Raw genomic sequence first — 18,598 nt, 5'->3', positions numbered from 1 at the left:
ATGGATCTCATTATAGAGCACCGTAGGAAACGCAACTTCGACGACGTGACTGAAGCAGGCTTTTGAAACTGATGCCCACAGGGGATGATTCCCATGAATCTCTCCGACCCTTTACAACACAGCAGCATCAGACTTTCAAATTAGCTTCACAAAACTTTCTCAGACACAGCTGCAGGGCTGCATCACATTGTTTATTTGCAAATCTTGTTCTTTTCTCACAAAGCACACACATCCATAAAGAGCAAAATTCACTACCTCACATTGGACTAGTTCTGCCTGAATCTTAAACATTTCTGAATCTTCATCAGTCTCTCACAACAGCTTTGTTTGACTTTTGGGGCATCAGCTACTGTAGTTTCTGAATATAAGCCGCTATGATTACTGCTGTTTTTGTTTAGGTTTTATTAATTTTAGTATTGCTTTTAGCTTTTTTTGACTATATGAATATGTATTTGTCAAGTGCAAGGTTTAAAAAAAAAAAAAAAAAAGAGTCACAAAATGTTGAATAGGTAGGCTACAATATTTAAATGACTGTTTGACTCTCCTTTTTTTTGTATGGACATACAACAATACCGCAATAAATAAATCTAAAATAAACTCCATAAAACATTTCTAGTCAATTTTATAAATATAAAATGTAGTTACAGTTTGTTAAGCATTTTGGTTCGTATTTCATTTTGTAAATGAATATGTTTTTTTCAACTTCAGGTTTAGTTTTCTCACAAGTTTTCAATAACTATAATAACCTAGGTCCGGCTCAGTAGTCAAGAAATGATGGTATGTTCATAAAAATCTCAGCTTCCTCTTCACAAATTCACATTCACCGTCAGTATATACACAAAGGCCACACATATGTTCTCATTTACACCACACTCTGCACATTATATTCCACCAATAATAAACATTACTGTAGCAACATGTTCATGCTTGATAACTTATTGCTAAAATACAGTACAAAAATGTCCGGGTGGTCTTTGTAGAACTGTGCTAGCAGTCGTCTCTTTTCCTTGCTGGGCAGGTTGGGGTTCTCGTGGATTTTCCGCAGTAATGACCACAATTCCTCTTCGGTGTGTTTTTCTCCATTTTCTGGGTAAGCCTTTGCAGTCTGTCTTGTGCTAGATGTTGACCCTGGTTTTACAGAGGGTAAGGGAATACGACAATAATACAGGAAATAGGAGTAAATAATTTATCGAAATGAAGTTGAATCCGTGATAGGATGATGTGAAATCTGCATACCTGCTATGATATCTCCATCCTCCCCTCTATCAATATTCTTTAATCTGTCGCTGACCATCGTGTGTAGTGAAGCAGGAACCTGATGGCAGTAAAACTTTAAGTATTCATTTGTGGTGGTGTACCTAATGTTGTGACCAGTGTGGTCATTGAATATTGTATGGAAGAATAAAATAATTTGAAAAGCACAAACAAAAGCTGCATTATAATTTTTCTTCCGCTGCACTTCTCTTACATAACGTCCCTGTTTATTACCTCCTTCCTGTTGGGAAGCTTGTCATTTTTTTCTCTCTCTTTCAGAGACAGGCAATTAGTTTTAAGCTGTTCCTGATGTGCCTTGGAGATGAAACTCGTGTAAACAGCGTGCAGTCGTCACCAGCCGTCTAGGAGCTCTAGCCTTGAGCGTGATTGTTATCAAACACGATGTAACGTACAACACTCACTTTGAAGAGATCGTGGTGGTTGTCCATCATAAACAGAACCATCAGGTCCACTTTGCCTTTGGAAAGTCTTCTGCTGTACACAATGGCGCTGGAGAATGACCTCTTCACTGCCATTCTGTTCTCGATCTGAGGAACACATGCAGGGTCAGCAAAGAATTGTAACTATACACTTTAACTAACAACCTGGCTATCAAATTGAGCTTAAGTATTTATTAAATGAGGAGTAGAGACGATATATTCACATTTTAAACCATTATGATACTCAATACATTATTTGCACTCATTATCCTTAGTATTTGCTTTACTATATTTTGTTAAATTGAATTAGAATGCCTTAAAATACAGCTTTAATTAGGTCAGCTTATTCTTTATATATATATATATTTTTCAATAATCAACTGTGCCTCTCCTAGCAGCCAGGTGCTTTTGCCTCCACCACATATTAATGTCCCTCTCAACGGCACACACCTCTTGGTGGAGTTTGATGTCCTGCGTGTTAGCGGCGATGGCCATGAACCTGAGCAGCCGCCGGAGCTCCTCTCTGCCTCCAGAGTCCTGCAGCTTGAGGCTCAGCTGCAGTGCCTCCAGAGCCTGCCCCAGTTTTCCGTTTACTGAGGACACACCGCACACAAATAGTGATGACACAAGGTTGAGGAAAGGGGATCTTATTTATTGTTATTTATTTATTTTAATTGAATTAATTTCATATGTTTGAGTCTTTTTGAAGCATGTGGAAGCCTTCTCACCAAGAAGCTCCGAAATGCCCGAGTGGATGTCGAACACGTGGTTGCTGAAGAGAGGCGGCTGCTCATCTCGAGCGTAATGCCTAGCCAGGACTTCGTAAAGTAGCTTCTTACACTCCAGGTTGTTGGTGCAGCCCGCGAGGCCTTTGCTGACCTTAACCACTTGAGCGTCAGGGAGGAAGTCCAAACAGTCTATAGCACCAGACATCCATTCATCTTCCCTGAGGGAGAGGAAGCAGTTGGGATTTGAAACTAACACAACAAAATGACGTAAGCAAGATCCATGCAATATCTCTTACAAACATCATGTGGACCCTCTTGAGTAGCTTCATAACATAACCAACATATTACGAATACCACACTAATGCTTATCAAAACAGTATTTCATTTTGGAGAAGAGCAGCTGTTGTTTGTGTAATGCATCATTCACCACGATAAAATTGCAACTGCAACGCTAGGCTAAGACTAGACATTTTGTTTTCGTTTTTCTACTACTTCTACTGCGACAACCTTTTCCTTTGGTACCAGGCTGCCTCTCACAGGTCAATCTTCTTGGTACTATAACACATTTGGTTTCAGGGAGGAGATGTATGCTTGTTGTGGAGATATTGTAAACCACAATTTTCTCACCATATTTAGTCTCTGGCTTCCAAAATGCTGGTGTTGCGTAAACTTACTGTGCCTCACTGAAGGCCTTGAGCACTTCTCTGTCCATGTAGTCTGATGTCAGGTTTGAGTGGCTCTCTCCAATGTGCAAAGAATTCCGATAGTCATGCTTGTTCTCCAGCAACGGGAGCTCAATTAACTGCAGGAGCCTGCACACCGTCTGCTGGTGCCAAACCTCCACGACCACTGCAGTGAAGAGTAGTTGGAAAGGTACAAAAAGTATGAGGTATGCACATTTGTGGGATCTTGTACCATTTGTCACGTTCTACTTACGCTCTCTTGAGACACCTAAGTTAATTTGAGGCGTGATGGTCGAGTTCAGGTTGAGACTTTGCAGTATCTCGTCCACTGATTTGCCTTTTCTCACAGGAGAGTGAGTAAAGTAGATTGGCACATCTTGTCTGGAGAGTTACAGGATGGAAATTGCGGTTATTTCCTTACAATTCCTTACCTGTTTTAAACTTGACTTCAAGCCTGTTTAGTTTCCAAAGGCATGGATATGTAATGATTTCACGACCACACCACAAGATGGCACTAAAGTAACACTTTTGCTACTAGCTGCTAGATTAGACTCAGTTGATCATCTAATATGTTTTTTTGTATTCAAATAGAATACAGTAAGTGTGGTCATGAAATTAATTAAATTAGTATTTCAAGGCAAAAGTTAAAGAATTCAATATTTAAGTACAGCATGAATATAATCAACGTCTACTACCTGTAGCTGTTCTTGTTTCTGCTTTTGCCTGGAGAGTCATAGCCGCTCTCTATGGTCACCGTAGAGTTGGACTTGGTGTTGTTCAGTGGTGACAAGTCCGTCTCCGTGCTTGGGAACCTGTACAAACTATAGCTGCTGTCCTCAAAAGTGTCTCTCTTCTTTTCCTTGCCAAACACTTTAATGCCCACTGGCTCAAAGACCTTTGAGTCCATGAGGGCTTGACAAAGTCGGATGGCTTTCTGGCGAGGGACAGCCTCGTCGCCGAAGAAGTGATTTAAAGTGATGTGCGCTAACACGGCATCCACCGCCTCGGAGCCCAAAAAGCAGTCGTGGTAGGACTTGAGATTGTGGCGCCGGCGCTTGACCTCCACGTGAGTGTGGAGGTTGGAGATGATGCTGCTCCAGATTTGGGTGGCCCGGAATGGTTTCTCAGCCATGCCTCGCTCTGAAAGGATAGAAGATTAGATTAGAAGGGTTAGAATTTTAGCTCAGTTTAGTCTTAGTAATTACCATCAAAGGTACAGTTTGCCAGACTCCTACTTTGGGTATTATGCATGAAAAATAATGGTGAATTGGAAAACATTGGAGGTGCAGTATTCCAAATTTGGTGAAAGCTCAAAAAAATTATGATTCTGTATTTTACTAAAATAAATAACTAAAAGGTATAAAAAATCTTAAAAGTCTCCCGGAATTAATTATTGCGTGTTGAGTTCAGAGAGTTCACTTAAATAGAAGACAATGTGATTCTCCAGGAATGAAGAAACAATGTACACACTGTTCGACCTCCCTTACAAAAGATGTCTAAATATCGTATTCCACAATGTGGGTGGTCTTCATTGCTGCTAAGACATGCACCAGACGGCACCACAGGTCAGGCCGATTAATGGACATTGAAAGAGTCAAAATTTGCTAATTTTTAAAGCAATTTTCATAAGCGTGGCAGCCCTGACTTGCCTTGATTAACCGCAATTAATTTCACACCCCAAAATCAAAATAATTTTTGACAATAAATGAATCAATTTTTATTCATAGTGCAAATGCAGCTAAACTAGAAAAGAAAAGAAAAAATGGGTAAGAGGGTCTCTTACTGCACATCTCATTGGTCTGGGCTTTAAAGTCAATTCTCTTAGAAGTGTGCTGCTCACCACAAGAAAACAGAGTGTCCCTACATGAGATGCCAGTGTAGTTTTTATGTCACCACAGGGAGCATCTTAAGCCAGTTGAGCAAATGTTAGAGGACGAGGGTGGTCAGCAGCCTGGGGCTATAAATCACTGTCCCTGACGTAGCAGCTATGCTCTTTGTTATGACAATACAATATGACAATCCTATTATCACCCACCTGTAACAACAACAAAACAGCAGTTCGGACAATAAGTGCATGCAGACGAACCTGATTGAGTTAAAGTGGAACCTTGGACAAAACTGGATAAAATACCCGTATGACAAATCATTCGTGCATAAAGAAGACAGAAAATATATAGAGGTAAGCCAAGTACATTGTGCAGAAGGAAATTTCATAGAATTCAGACGATTCAAGGATCAAACATGTTTAAGTGACAATATCAGATTAAAATCCTTTCAATTAGAAATTAGGACCATCTGGGTAATCCACAGGACTCCCTGCATTACGAATTACGGCACAAATCCGGATCTGATCAATTTCTATAAACCCTCGTTAAAGTCTGAAAAACACAGAGAAGGGGGAATAAGGGGAAGTATGGTGATGGGGGTCATGTGTGGGTCAAAACAATCCAGGGAACACAACTGTACTCAGTCACCTCTTGTTGCTCACATTTGAAATAAGACGATTTAACATGAATTGTCTGAGGCTGGCCCAACTTGGCTACTGCAAATTTCTAGGCCACAAAATAAAAAAGACCAAATAACACGCGTACAAACACACACAACCTGGTTTATAGGTAGCCTGACACCTGAAAAGGCTTCATGTGGGACCTAGAGTCAACAACGACAAATGATTGCAGGCTCTATCATTTTGATTAGGCAGGTAGAGAGTAATAGTGTAGCAGTGTTTGCACACAGCAGTAGGGGTAAATAATTGCAGAGGGAGGAGACAAATGCCATCAACACAAGAGACTTTTATTTCCCCTTGTGAATATCACAGTACCAGCCTTATTATCATCATCATCATCATCACCATCGGTATAGCTGTGCTAAATAGCCTCGTAGGACCTCAAGCATGCTGCACATTGAGCACATTGTGTGGCATCAGGCCATTAACAGCCGGTGTGCAGATAATCTTTATTCTTTTAGTATGCAGCAACAAGTGAGATTAAGCTGTCAAGGCAAACTGGATGCTCGTTTACATTTGAACAATCGCATAAGAAGTGCAACCTTGTCTCACCTATTTTTTTTCACCTCAGTTACTTTGTATAGGGCCACAACTACAACTAATGATTATTTTGATCATCGATTCATGATTTTTTTGATAATCATTAATCTGTCAATCCATCAATGAATCAAATTTGGGACTCTTATGTCAAGGAGACAATATCCATGCAAAGAAGCTGTGATAATTATACTGTAAGCCTAGTTCAAAACTCTTAAATCATTGCCATAAAGCAAGTCAATCACAATCAGCAAGACTTGCAAACAAACATTCCGAGCAGGTCCTCTAATTATTGTAACAATGCATTGTTCTAATTAGCCCAAAAATTATTTACACAAGCCAGAGTATTAAAAGGAGCAATTAACTTCAGGTAATACTGCAAAATTGTAAACTGACGCACGCCTTGGATGAAAACGAGTCAACCAAACTTAGGTGAGCACGGGAAATGACTCATTAAATTAGACATATTAGGTTATTTAAAAACAACAACAGCAACATAAATCATTGCAATGCGTTTACTTGCTGTTCGCTCCAGTGACAGCGAGAAGCCATGCAAACCGCCTCTTCTTCTCCACCTCTCCTCACGCTCAACTAAAGTGACGCAAACTTCTACGAGCGTCTTGGTACCCTGTTAGCTCCTCCCCCTTATTAATTATTCATGATCAATCAGTACCGTCATGGCGGATTTCAACATAAGAAGGAAGTACCTCGACGTATTGTCTTCCCTCACTTATGAAATCTCAATAAAAGGTTTGTTGACGTTTATTTATCATCCCCAAGCTATAGAAAATTTACATAAAAAGTATACGATAAAACGATAAAACAGTCTTTCTTAACAAAACACTGAAATATTACTTGCTGGCACGCCATGTTTTCAACTCGTGTTTTACTCGAAATTACTGCCTTGAAGTCTCCAAAATGAACTGATAAACACTAATCGAACAAAATACGGGCAAAAAAACCTAAAATATACATTTAACGTAGAATGTAAGAAGCACTGTTAAGTTACACTTCCCAGACATTTGATTAGGTACACTTGGTGTAATGCGCTCCATTAGTGTCAAAAGCTGCTCCCCCCCCAATCTACCATTACAAATATAAAAATGCTGTTGTTGTACCACTTTACTAATAACCAAACAGGGCCATATTCAAGTAAATAGGCAACTGTATTCTTTTTTAGGTGGAAGAGATGGATACCCAATAAAGGCTGCTCAATCTGATCTGCGATCAGACACATGCACAAGTCAGTCACAGAGATGAGTCCATCCACGGTCTCAATGCCGTACCAATATCACTCACGTTGTGACCCCGTGGCATCTGTGTGGCGTAAGTAATCCGACAGTGGAAACAACAAAACACGGTAAGGTGACACTGAACTCAATGAGTGGGAACGTGACTCGAGTACAGCACACAACAGGTAAGGCTTAAGAGTGGTGCATCAAACTGGTTTGTCTCATATACAATAAAACATTATTTTACCTGAGGCAATGCCACTAGAGGAGGACAGCAAATAAATAAACAAAATCGGCTTTTGTAAACATAGGGAACACAAGAGAAATTTCATCAAAGTCTACGTAAATGTTTACACGACTGAACCCACTTGTTTTCATTTTGTTGGCCTAATAGCAATACTTTTAACTTATTTTACAATATCACTTTAAAAACATATCAATGTGCCTGCTTAATTCTTTGTCTTTATATATTCTCTGTCATCCAGATCACTTTAATATAATCTGCAAAAACTGAATTAAGGCAACTGGACACTCCTTGTTTGTTGTACTTTTGATTCTTTTTAAAACAAAACACTTAAGTATGACTTAAAGCAACTTTGCTATCAGGCTTACCATAGGTTGATCTCTCAGCGCTGACCTTCTTTCTCGTCACAAGTAAGATGAGGTACTTCTACCCGTCACATCCACACCTTAGAGGAAATGTAACTCTTGTCTTTGAGAGCGAGAAGCTAAGTGGTTTAAAGAAAAACAGGTTTCACAACTTTCTCCAAGAACTCCCGCATACCTTTGTTTTGTAAGCCTGCCAAAAAGCGGAAGGGAAAATGAGAAAGAAGGCAGTCTGGTTAATATGAAGAATAGCTAATCATTAATGGCCTCGTGTTTCTTTGCCTGCAAACATAATTCCTGACTCTTTATGCTTTTTATACTGGAGGTGAGCTTGGCAGACTAAATGCATTTTAGAGCTCTTGAATGTGACCTTTAAAATGTAATTAACCTGTCAGTGGAACATAATGTAACTTCGTTTATGACGTCTTTTCCCCACACGGTCCTTTTCACATAGTCTCTATAGGGACCCCCCACCCCTCTCTTCTCCCACTTTGAGAACAATGCAGCTCATTACAATTTGTGTAGACAGTAGAAGTCCAGCATCTGTCTCAACCAGTTTGACCAGTAGTGGAATGGTGAACTGATTGGCTGCTGTCCGCCTCCAACCAGAAGACAGAGGCTCTCCTCAGATCAGTACAGACGTACTTTTGTTTCTCAAAGGACTGACGGTCATTTTGTGTTATGGCTGCACTATGACGGTCATGTTTTATTCAATAGTGAATAGTTTGATCATGAGAACACCGAGGGCCAGCATCACATTGAACAGCGTTGGTCAACCAGTGTTCCTAAATAACAACCAGGATTAAAAGAAAAACATCAAGTCATGTAAAAAGATGCCAATTGCCCTGGCCAGGTATAGTAATAGAAAAAGGAAGCATGTGAGAAATAACGTGTGAATATTTGAGGAGCTGGTGGCAGTTATTGACTGCATGTACACATTAGGAAGATTATGATATGTAGTTAAGTAATATACATAATGTATTGGTACAGCTAGGCTGCAGCTGTTTTGATCTCACGTCAGTGCACATGTTTATATTTATTCAAATGTTGATTTACTTGATGGCAACAACTTACACACAGAAAAAAATCTAATTCATTCATGTGGCACTTTATTTACAATCTGTATCTTGAGAAGACCAAAAATATTTGAAAGCATAAAAGTGACTGTAAAAATTGCCCGTTATCAGCATACAGTGAAAAAAGTACATAATAATATTTACTTTGTGAAAAATAGAACTCTATTCATCATTAAAATGTGAGCTATGCAAAGGAGTATAAAGACAGCTGTATTTTACCCTCAGAAAAACAATATTCATGAAAATGACTCTTAAAAGTAAAATGTTGAATAGTAGATACAGTGTTTTGTTAGCAATACACCCACTGGCTTAATTTTTTTATACAAAATGTACACTATATATATGAATAACCATGTGAGTTAACACACCTAAAAATGGGATGTTTTACAAAAAGTATATAACTAAGGTTGTTGTTTTTTAATTACAATCAATAGGGCTCTCTGTGATTTGAACCTACTTATTGAACCGATTGATAAAGGCTTATTATATCTATCGGCATTCTGATTTCTACCACAATCTAGCATCCATAATAATCTGGCTAAAAAAATAGAAATTATAAATCTATAATGACCAATAAAAAACTGTGTCTGTTGCAACAAACAGGAGGCGCTTATGGAGGGAAAAGTTCCCAAAACATAGCCCTTGTCCTCTCTTGATGCTTTCTGCTGAGGCAAAGAAGGTAAAAACTAGTTTCTATTAGATTCTTATTAAGACCTCAGCTACAGAGAAGAGACATCTTACATCTATGCACTCCTTTGGCACCATATTGCTCGGATCCATGTGTAGTTTAAAGACAACACACGAAGGTTCATAAGTGTTCTCAAAATATGAGACTGTTCATCGGCAGGCCTGCTGCACTTGATTAATCAGCTCCCCAAAACGGTCAAAGAGCCCCTCCAGCCAAGCTCTATTCTGCAGGCACTTCTGTATGGTTTCCTCCTGCCCCAGCTCACCCGCCTGCACACGCAGTGTGGCGATCTGAAGAACAAATAACATGATGATAATGATTAGCCTCCATAAAGCAAAGCTCTACGACAGTAAGAACCGTCTCACCTCATCCCTACACATGAGGTATGTGTGGTACTTGTAGTGCTGTAGAGAGTGATACAGCGAAACCCACCGGGTTTTTTGCTGGTCCACCGTGTACTCCTACGCAAACAGAGACAGGCAATAAATGGTGGGAAATTGCACCCTCTGCTGGACAGACCTAAAGAGCCGACCCATAAACAGAGTGCCAAAAGCAGTTGAGATACAGATTGGCACTCAAATTCCCCGTTCCATAATTGTTGACTTGCTTTTGGCGATTTGGGGGATTATTGCCAGTGGAGAGAATGTGGCGGTAATGCACCAAAAGTATTTCCTTATGGCGCAAGAATTCACAGCTCTAAAAGGTACAAAAATCAACTAAGTTTGTACCTTTTACATAAAATGCTATATGAGATTATAGTTAAAGAAAAAAACCTGTCCGCATTGAGAAGCTAAAAAAAAAAAAAAACAGCTAACAAAATGATCACAAGTGTCCTACTTGCGGCACTTGATTAGGCATCTCGTCAGGCTTCAAGGTCTTTCTGTTGTAGGCCATTCCACCAAGTCGGACTTTGAAGGCGGGTGTTTCCCCATCGTTTGTCAGCTCCGTAACCACCGTAATCTCTGGCAAACTGTCCAGTGCCGTCTGAAGATAGACGACAAGATCACGTTACACTGTTCTGTTATGTTGTGAAGAGGCCGAGTAGGTTCCCGACTAGCTTCCAGCAATTGTCGTTCCCACAGAGCAGTGCAAATATACTGGATGTGGGAGTATTTTTGTATGATCTGTTTGAATGTGCTTCACCGTATCACGAAACGGCAACAATCGAACAAAACCCACCTTAAGGGCTTGCTCAATGTGCAGCTTGTGAAGCAGGCGTTTTCTGTTATCACTGATTAAGCTGTCCATCCTCCTCATCTGTGGTAGCAGCAGCGCATCTGTGGCCGTGAGAGGACAGGCAAAGTCAGACCTCTGGAGGGAATCCATCTTTCCCATATGCTTAGCATTTACCGTTGGCTCGCTCAAGTTCAGCCAGCACATCTTCGTCAAGGGCAACGCTGACGAGCAGCTCCACAAAGCTCCTGAAAGTCTCCTTCATAGTTCGCGTGTTGAGAAGTCGCGAAGCGAAAGGCACTGGGGGGTTTAACTCTACGAGAATAAGACAAGGAGGTGATAACAAATTCTGACCACGATCCTGATTCAATCTCCCAATCTGAGAATGATTCAAGTGCTTCTTTACCGTCTTCTTCAGCGGATGATCCCGAGGCAGCGGGTGACAACGCCTCCTTCCATTTTCTCCTCTTCTTGGGTGGGGGCTCTGCTCGTTGCTTGAGGGGTTTGGGGCGAGGCTTTTGGCCTTGAGATGACGAGAAGGGGCCGCCTGTTAAGCCCAGCAAAGTCTTCACTTGAAAACCCCTGTGAAGCAGACCAAAGGATGTCATCACTGAAGCACCGGCAACATGCCAGAAACTGTTCAACTCTCATGAGTCTGCAGTGTGAACACACCTGAGTGAGTTCATGGGCTTGCAGCGCGGCTTCCGACTGCATACTCTGACATATTCCCTTTTGTTAACCGTGTCCAGAAACTTCACATAGACCCTTTGGTACATACTTTTAGCATCACCAAAGTATCCAAGATACTGCACAGACAAAACAAAATATGTTGAATTAGCAACCAGGAAGTCGTAGTTGTAGATGACCACAACAATACCCACAAAAGCCAGGAGGTGAGAAAAAAGTGAGAAAATTATTTGAATTTGAGTACCTGCAATTTGTTTGCATGTATTAAAAAAAATGGACTTATTTGAGTACAGTGTATACTCACACTGTTTGTAGCAAAGAAGACACGCTTTCCGTCTCTTAGCTCTGGCACAAATTTCTGCAGCAAAGCTTTCTGGACTTTCCAGATGGCAGGAGGCTCACTTCCTGCACGCAATGTCCCCTGGTAACATCAGACAATAAATTATTTATTCGACTGAGAGAAGTCAAATAGTTCTTCCTTTAACATTGCATCATTTGCAATTATTGTATACCTTCAAGGTCTCAATATCCTCATTCCTTACAACAAACTCGTCTCTTTCCCGATACATTCCTTCCCCTCCACTGTCCGACAGCTCCTCATCAGTCAGTCCCTCGATTGCCACACTTATTAACTGAACAGCGAGCTGGCCAGGCGGCGTTGCGCTGGGCCCCTGCTTGATGGCGGATGTTGTTACTGTGGTGACTGTGGTTGGCATTTGAGCAGCAGTGGGTATTAGTGGCAAGCGGGTGTCAGTGATGCTGAGCGGCACAGTGGGAACTGGGACTGGTTTTGGCACCATACTGGGGACGGGGTTATCTGCAGGAAGATGAAGCATGCCAATAATATAGTTCCTTATATCATTGAAATAAAGGCCCATCTTTAGTAGGAATCTTTGATCCAGCCCACCATGTAAATCCTAAAACCAACCAAATATCTACTAATACACTACTATACCTGGCTTGGCTTTCCGTTCTGAAGGCTCATCAAGGGCAGAGAGCACTGAGCTGATGCTGTTCCTCAGTGCCTGGTTTCTTCCCGTGTGCTCCTCTTCATCGGAGCTAAACGACGGCAGTGTCTCCAAGTTCCTTTGCAGCTCATCATCCAGAGGTTTCTGCTGAGCAATCGTGACCTGACTTTGCTGGGAAATCAGAGAACTTGGCAGAGTCTGAATTTTAGGGGTGAAAACACATGATGGTGGTGGCGCTTTGGCCAAGGTAGCAGGCTTTTTGGAGCGGCTAACAGTTCTTGAAGGACTTGGGGAGTACTGCTGTTTGGGGCCAGATTTGATGAAGTCCAAGAAAGAGCCAATGAAACCAGTTTTCACCTCTGGTTGTCTGGCTTCCACTTCCCGAATCTTCTGCCTGATTCTCTCTTGCTGTGGACAACCGTCGTATACATTTTGTGAAGCAGATGGGCTGACGTCGCCGCCCTTGGAGTTAGGCCGCTTTGCCTGCCCAGTGCGCTTGGCTGGTTTATACGCTACATTATCTTCTCCAGAAACCTCTGACCTTGTCAAAGACTTAGAGTTGGCTTCCTTTTTGGGGAAATCCTGTCTCCTTTGGCATTCTATGGAGTCATTCTCAGTTTTAACACGCTTTTCATGACTTTTGACACTGCTGTGGAAAGCGGAGGAGTCGTAAACCTGCCCCGCTGAGTGATAGTCACTTTCAGAGCTGTCTCCATCCCCATTTGTGTTGAGATCAGAACTGTTGCTGTGGTGAATGGCCTGCCCTTGGCGGTCTGTAGAGATCTGCGCACGATTTAGTGTCATCGCCATGGCGTGGGAATTAGTGTCTGGGCGGATCGTCTGTTGAGCTGTTGAGAAACTCGGTGACATTTGCGTTATATCCACAGTCTGAAAGGGAGTCTTGGCATCAACAGGACTCACCATTGCTGCCATTTGAACTTCTGTGGAGGATGCACCTTTGACAAAGTCTTGCGGCGTGACGCCGCAAGCAGCCACAGTAGCAGCCAGTATGTCATCAACGTTTGATAAAATATTCCTGTCATCGACAAGTAACATGGAGTCCGAGAAGCAAAGAGAGTTAAGGGCAAAGTGGTTCTTAGCATCATTTGACTGGTGAATAGCTGACTGGCTGTAATGGTCTTTAGAAGAGTCGGAGCATCCCGAGCTCTGCTCAGACACAACTGTGGCCTGCTGGCTTTGGCTTGCAGAGACATTGGGACACATCAGTTCCCGATCCATCTGGAGGTACTGGATATTAAGAGGGCCCAAGCTCTGGGCTGATTGAAGACCTTGCACTGATACAACCTTTGAAGACATCTGGGCATTGTGCACAAGGGGCTGCTGAAGAAAAATCATCTGGTTAGGCTCCACGAGAACCTGAGCACTTGGGACAGTGATAAAGTGGGTATGGTCTTGGGGGGGTTGTTGCGCTTCCGATGATTTGATGAGGACAGGATGCTGCTTAATTGGTTCTGAGCTAAGAAGTACATGTGAAGTACTAATACTGGAGTTGGTTGTTTTTGGATTGGCATTTTCTTGTCCACTGAGGTGACTGTGCTGTTCTGCATTCAACTGTGTGAGATGGTCACCAGAATGTGAAATGTCTCTGATGACACTTTGCGTTTTGTGGAGATCATCCCTTTTTGAAACAATATAGATTACATTGTTGGGAGCTGCCGTGGTGCCGTTTGCGACCAGGCCCTCCATGGATGCCTGTTGGAGGGCCTGCAGCTCCTGGATAGGAAGTTCTTCAAATGTGACTTTCCCATATGTCGGCTTGATGTCCTTTAATGATGAGCTGATATTATTATTCAAAGCTTCAGTAGTTGGTGGGTACGTAGCAGACACAGTCTCATAAATCTGTTGAGTCTGCACGGTTGCCTGCGGTGAAATGGTGACAGGAAGTGTTTTATTCCCCACAGAGCCTGTCATCAGGGTGTAGTCTTGTGCAGACGTGGACAAACTCTGTCCACAGGTGGATTGGTAAGAGGAGTTGATGGATTGTACAGGGGTATAGCGCTTGGACTGAGTCACTGAAGCCCGCTCCTGTGACTCTGACGTATAAGTCACATTCTGAGAGTGTGACGACGAATAGCTCTCTGAGAGAGTCCCCTGACACAAACCCTGAACCTGGACACCATACATTTCTTGGCTCAGCACTGGACCGGAAGTGTACACAAGAGTCGAAGATGCCCCAGTGTCGGACAGACTAGACAGAGAAGGTAGTGTCTTATAAAGGGAAGACAAATTGCCTGATGAAGGATGAGGGGGCTGCGACTGGCTGTGTGTTGTGATATAGGTTTGGGACAAAGTGCTAGGCATAAGGCTGGATAGTTGGTTGGCAATTACAGAGTTTGACTTCTGCCCGGGGTTGGAATAGCTCTCAGGGGACTGAGATACTAAGCTTTGAGAAATTCTGTGATTCTCTTCAAGGCCAGCAGAAGCTAACTTGGAGGAATACTCTTTAGTTGTTGGCACTGTGGTGCATGAATAGCTTTGGGTGACTGAGTCCGCTTTGTGTTGTAGGGCACCATTGACCCTATGAGATGAATCCTTTTCTGTGGAAGGGCTGCAAGATTCCGGGGTCTCACTGGGTCGGTCTTGTCGGAAGGACATGCCTCCCTCACTACCAGAGGCATAGTATCTCTGTAAGGAGTCCTCGGAATTGGATACTTGGTCCGAGGCTATGTGGCTGGTAGAAGGTCTTTGGTGGTGTTTAATCACGCTACATTCTCGCTGAAGTGCTCTCTCGACAGAGCCAGAGAAAACAGTGGCCCCGTAGGATTGTGAGGCTATATGGGGTGCAGGAAGGTTAAACTGTGGCTGCAGGAGGTGGGGGGCTGACTCCTGAGCTGAGCGGTACGTGGAGGACTGGACTGGTAGAATTGAGCCCAAAGCGGGTCCAGAAAGGTTAAAGGCCAGGGCAGTTGGAAGCGCAGTTTGGCTTGGTTTGAGTTGCAGGAGGGAGTCCTGATGAGACAACAGACCATTGGTGGAAGTGCTCAGGGCTGGCTCCTGGAGAGCCAGGGAAGAGCTGGTGGAATAACTCTTAGAAGTATATGGACTGGTGTGTTGATAGTTTGTCAATGCAGCTGGAGAAGGAAATGTGGCAGTAGAAGGCAAAGCACCAGTCAGGTATAGCTCTGTGGTTGATGAGTTGGTACCTGGATTTCACAAATTGATAACAGTCAGCTGTGTAAAGGCAAAAATGTACATTTGCAGCCAAAAACAATTTTTTTGCTCTTGCAGTTTATGATGGATGACCAATTTGTTCGAATGTGTTTTCACCTGCTGTCCACGATGGGGGTCTAAAGGGAGCGACGAGCGAGGCACTACTTCTTGACTCCATGGCTGAAAGGAAACTCATGATTGAGGTCTCTGAAGTATTAATGTTTGTGTCAAGTGCTCCTGCAAGTCAACAGGGAAAGACGAAAGAAATCAGGACGCTAATTATTTATTTTGAAAATGACAATGTCAAGGGTATAAATTAGGTGATTTGATAGTGGTTATAACCTAACATTTGCAAATGTGTGGAATGTTACTTAAACCATTAGCTGCTAAAGTTAATAAATATTTAATGATGGCTACAGTTAGACCTTGGAAGGAATTGTGTCATTTGCCATCATCTTTAAGGGGAAAAGATTTGAACAAATTGAGAAGCGCTCTCGCCCTACCTCTTTGGTTTCTTCATCATGATTACATCATATTGCCTTACAGCAAATAAGAAGGGTCAATATCAAAACAAAATGCTTCATAACTCACCTGTGGCAGCAGCAAGATGTGCTGTAGTGTAGGTGGGGAGCTGCTGTACTGAAGTAAAGCTCTGCCGTTGAAGGAGCCCTGCATCAAGCTGTGCTGCACCATAACTGGAACTGAATGCACAAATCACAACTGAAGACAGCTGCTTTTCCCCTGCACAGTAATCTCTAGTTTTTTTTTTAATGCATTATGAAACATAATGCTAATGATCCGTGTTGTAGTGTTTGCTTCTTGGTCACATTTCATCATTACGGTATAGTGACTTAACTGTGCAAACATTTTCATCTGGAGACTGCCACGTTATGCTGTTGTACAATAAACAGCCATCTTGTCCTAGTCTTGGCAGTTGAGTTTGGTGACATAATTTTTTAGCACATTCATTTCTGTGGGAGTTGTCGTTCTCGGGTAAAGCACTAATATAAAGCAAGCATATAACCATCTTGTACAAGTTACTACAATGGCCTTGTTTTGCAACGGGACCACGGTGGGTTTTTGCTTGGTCTCGAAATAAATAGATATCTTAAAAACTGTCCATCTCAGGTGACCTTTCCTTGCATCTAATCTAATCCGATGATGCAAGAGCCAACAACGTGTGTGTGCCCTGATGATGGGAGTAACTTTGTCTTACTGAAGCTTTAATCACATTATCAATTGCAGCATGAAGTCAATTCACAAGTACTTTTATTTAATACATCGTGATTATTCCTTTGCTCACTTTACCTTTTTTAATACATAGAGCCATATCAAGTTTTGTGTCACTGAAGAGTTGAAAACACTTAAGTCACCAAGTATGGTTGCTATTACTGTGGACAAACTTTAGCATGTTATGCAGTTCGCTCCTTCACTGTGCTTCTGTAATTACGTTGTAAGTAACCCCACGACCAACACGACTATTTTATACGCATTAGTATAACAAAAGCACACAACTATTGCTATTTTGGGGACAGAAACTCATTTGCTGCGCTTGTTGTTTTTGACTGTTCAACTACGTTGCTGATTTGTGATTCGAGAATAGTAACTACAAAAACCCAGAAACCTGCACAAATGCGCAGAATATGTCTACGAAATTCGATTTTAGTTGACCAAAAACTGCCCCAGGCACGCAGAGTAGATACACACGGTGCTAGCTAAAACTAGGAGGAGAATAGATCGCATTAATAACCAGCAAGGAACCGGCTCACAAGTTAGCCAAAACTTGGGGGCACCGATTTTGAATTCTTTTAAATGCGCCTTGTTTCCTTCCAAGCGATTGATTCACTTTTTAGTCCTCTAAGACCCCAGCTAGGCCCTCCATCACCGACATTTCCTTTGTAAGGTGACCCACCCTCCCCGCCTGCCTCCATCCATTCGTTACCTCTGCTTGATGGTAGCTGAGTCGCGGCCATAGGCCCAAGAAGCTGCGGGCTGTGCTGCCGGAGCCAGCGCGTCCGCAAAGCTGGAGCTCGGGTAGTTACTGTCCATCATCCGGTGAACGGCTCTCTTCCCCGGCGGAGCTTCGTAGAGCGGCGGACACACATCGTAGCAGCTGCGGTGCGGCCGACTACGGCAGTCCGGTCGGAGCGATGCACGGCCCGCTAACTTCCTCGCCGTGAGATCGCGCTATTCCCCGGATGAAAAAATGCGCTTTTCGACCCACACCCCCTTCGTGACTTATTAGCGTGTGTTCATGCAACATGCTTTCGTACACATACAGTGAACTTCCCACGATGCATCGCACGCACTTCGACTTATTGCAAGTTGTTCGTACTGCAAGTGTGTGATCTAATTTCACATATTAAACAATGTCTTAGAAGAGTGGTTCTCGACATTTTCCAGTTAAAAAATGACTTAAAATATACTACTGTGCCACCATTGATTGTTTGATTAAAGTTTGGTTTCATTTGTATAGTAATGGCTGTCTCGATTTGGAATAACTAGAAAAAAAGAGACTGCACAAAAATTATTAAGTGTCCTCCTTTGGGATCATAATAAAGATCTGTTCTTAAAAGTAACTCAATAACTCAATTTTAAATAGTTTAAGCGTTTGACAGTGTTGAACCATTCTGGTCTAGGGGAACATTTGATGAAATTACATGTTCCTGAAAAAACTTAAATAATTTACTCTTTTTTTCTTTTCTTTTTTAATCGATTTTTGCCTGTATGTTATTTTAAAACGGGGTGGCATGGTGAAGCACTAGTTAGCACGTCCACCTCGCAGTTCAGAGGTTGCGGGTTAGATTCCACCTTCGGCCCTCCCTGTGTGGAGTTTGCATGTTCTCCCC

The 18,598-nt window shown here is 42.3% G+C and overlaps 2 protein-coding genes across 4 annotated transcripts; both read right to left on the bottom strand.

Moving 5' to 3' along the window:
• Nucleotides 1-170: 170 nt before the first annotated feature.
• On the bottom strand, nucleotides 171-8,124 carry depdc7a (DEP domain containing 7, paralog a). 2 transcript variants are annotated; one of them, XM_037246499.1, is made up of 9 exons: nucleotides 7,993-8,124; nucleotides 3,801-4,245; nucleotides 3,359-3,486; nucleotides 3,097-3,271; nucleotides 2,423-2,640; nucleotides 2,145-2,287; nucleotides 1,677-1,802; nucleotides 1,237-1,315; nucleotides 171-1,128 (listed from the first exon to the last, which is right to left on the bottom strand). In XM_037246499.1, exons 2-9 carry the CDS (start codon nucleotides 4,235-4,237, stop codon nucleotides 905-907), a joined length of 1,530 nt encoding a protein of 509 aa, XP_037102394.1. In that variant the 5' UTR covers nucleotides 4,238-4,245; nucleotides 7,993-8,124; the 3' UTR covers nucleotides 171-904. The 2 variants fall into 2 exon arrangements, with proteins under 2 accessions (XP_037102394.1, XP_037102395.1); XM_037246500.1 differs by lacking the exon at nucleotides 7,993-8,124 and adding an exon at nucleotides 6,668-6,738.
• On the bottom strand, nucleotides 5,695-17,974 carry qser1 (glutamine and serine rich 1). Of its 2 annotated transcripts, XR_005097419.1 has the most exons (14): nucleotides 17,692-17,801; nucleotides 16,341-16,450; nucleotides 15,867-15,986; nucleotides 12,566-15,742; nucleotides 12,123-12,427; nucleotides 11,915-12,031; nucleotides 11,596-11,729; nucleotides 11,330-11,505; nucleotides 11,101-11,238; nucleotides 10,930-11,027; nucleotides 10,588-10,734; nucleotides 10,116-10,211; nucleotides 9,664-10,040; nucleotides 5,695-5,709 (listed from the first exon to the last, which is right to left on the bottom strand). XR_005097419.1 is itself a non-coding variant. In XM_037246497.1 (13 exons), exons 1-13 carry the CDS (start codon nucleotides 17,799-17,801, stop codon nucleotides 9,900-9,902), a joined length of 4,869 nt encoding a protein of 1,622 aa, XP_037102392.1. In that variant the 5' UTR covers nucleotides 17,802-17,974; the 3' UTR covers nucleotides 9,076-9,899. The 2 variants fall into 2 exon arrangements, 1 of the variants encoding a protein (XP_037102392.1); XM_037246497.1 differs by lacking the exon at nucleotides 5,695-5,709 and having other exon boundaries at nucleotides 9,076-10,040; nucleotides 17,692-17,974.
• Nucleotides 17,975-18,598: the final 624 nt, after the last annotated feature.

Source organism: Syngnathus acus, chromosome 3 (genome assembly GCF_901709675.1).
Source record: "Syngnathus acus chromosome 3, fSynAcu1.2, whole genome shotgun sequence".
NCBI lineage: Eukaryota > Metazoa > Chordata > Actinopteri > Syngnathiformes > Syngnathidae > Syngnathus > Syngnathus acus.
The sequence above is the reverse complement of the archived record's forward strand: the minus strand, read 5'-3'. Positions and strand labels throughout refer to the sequence as shown.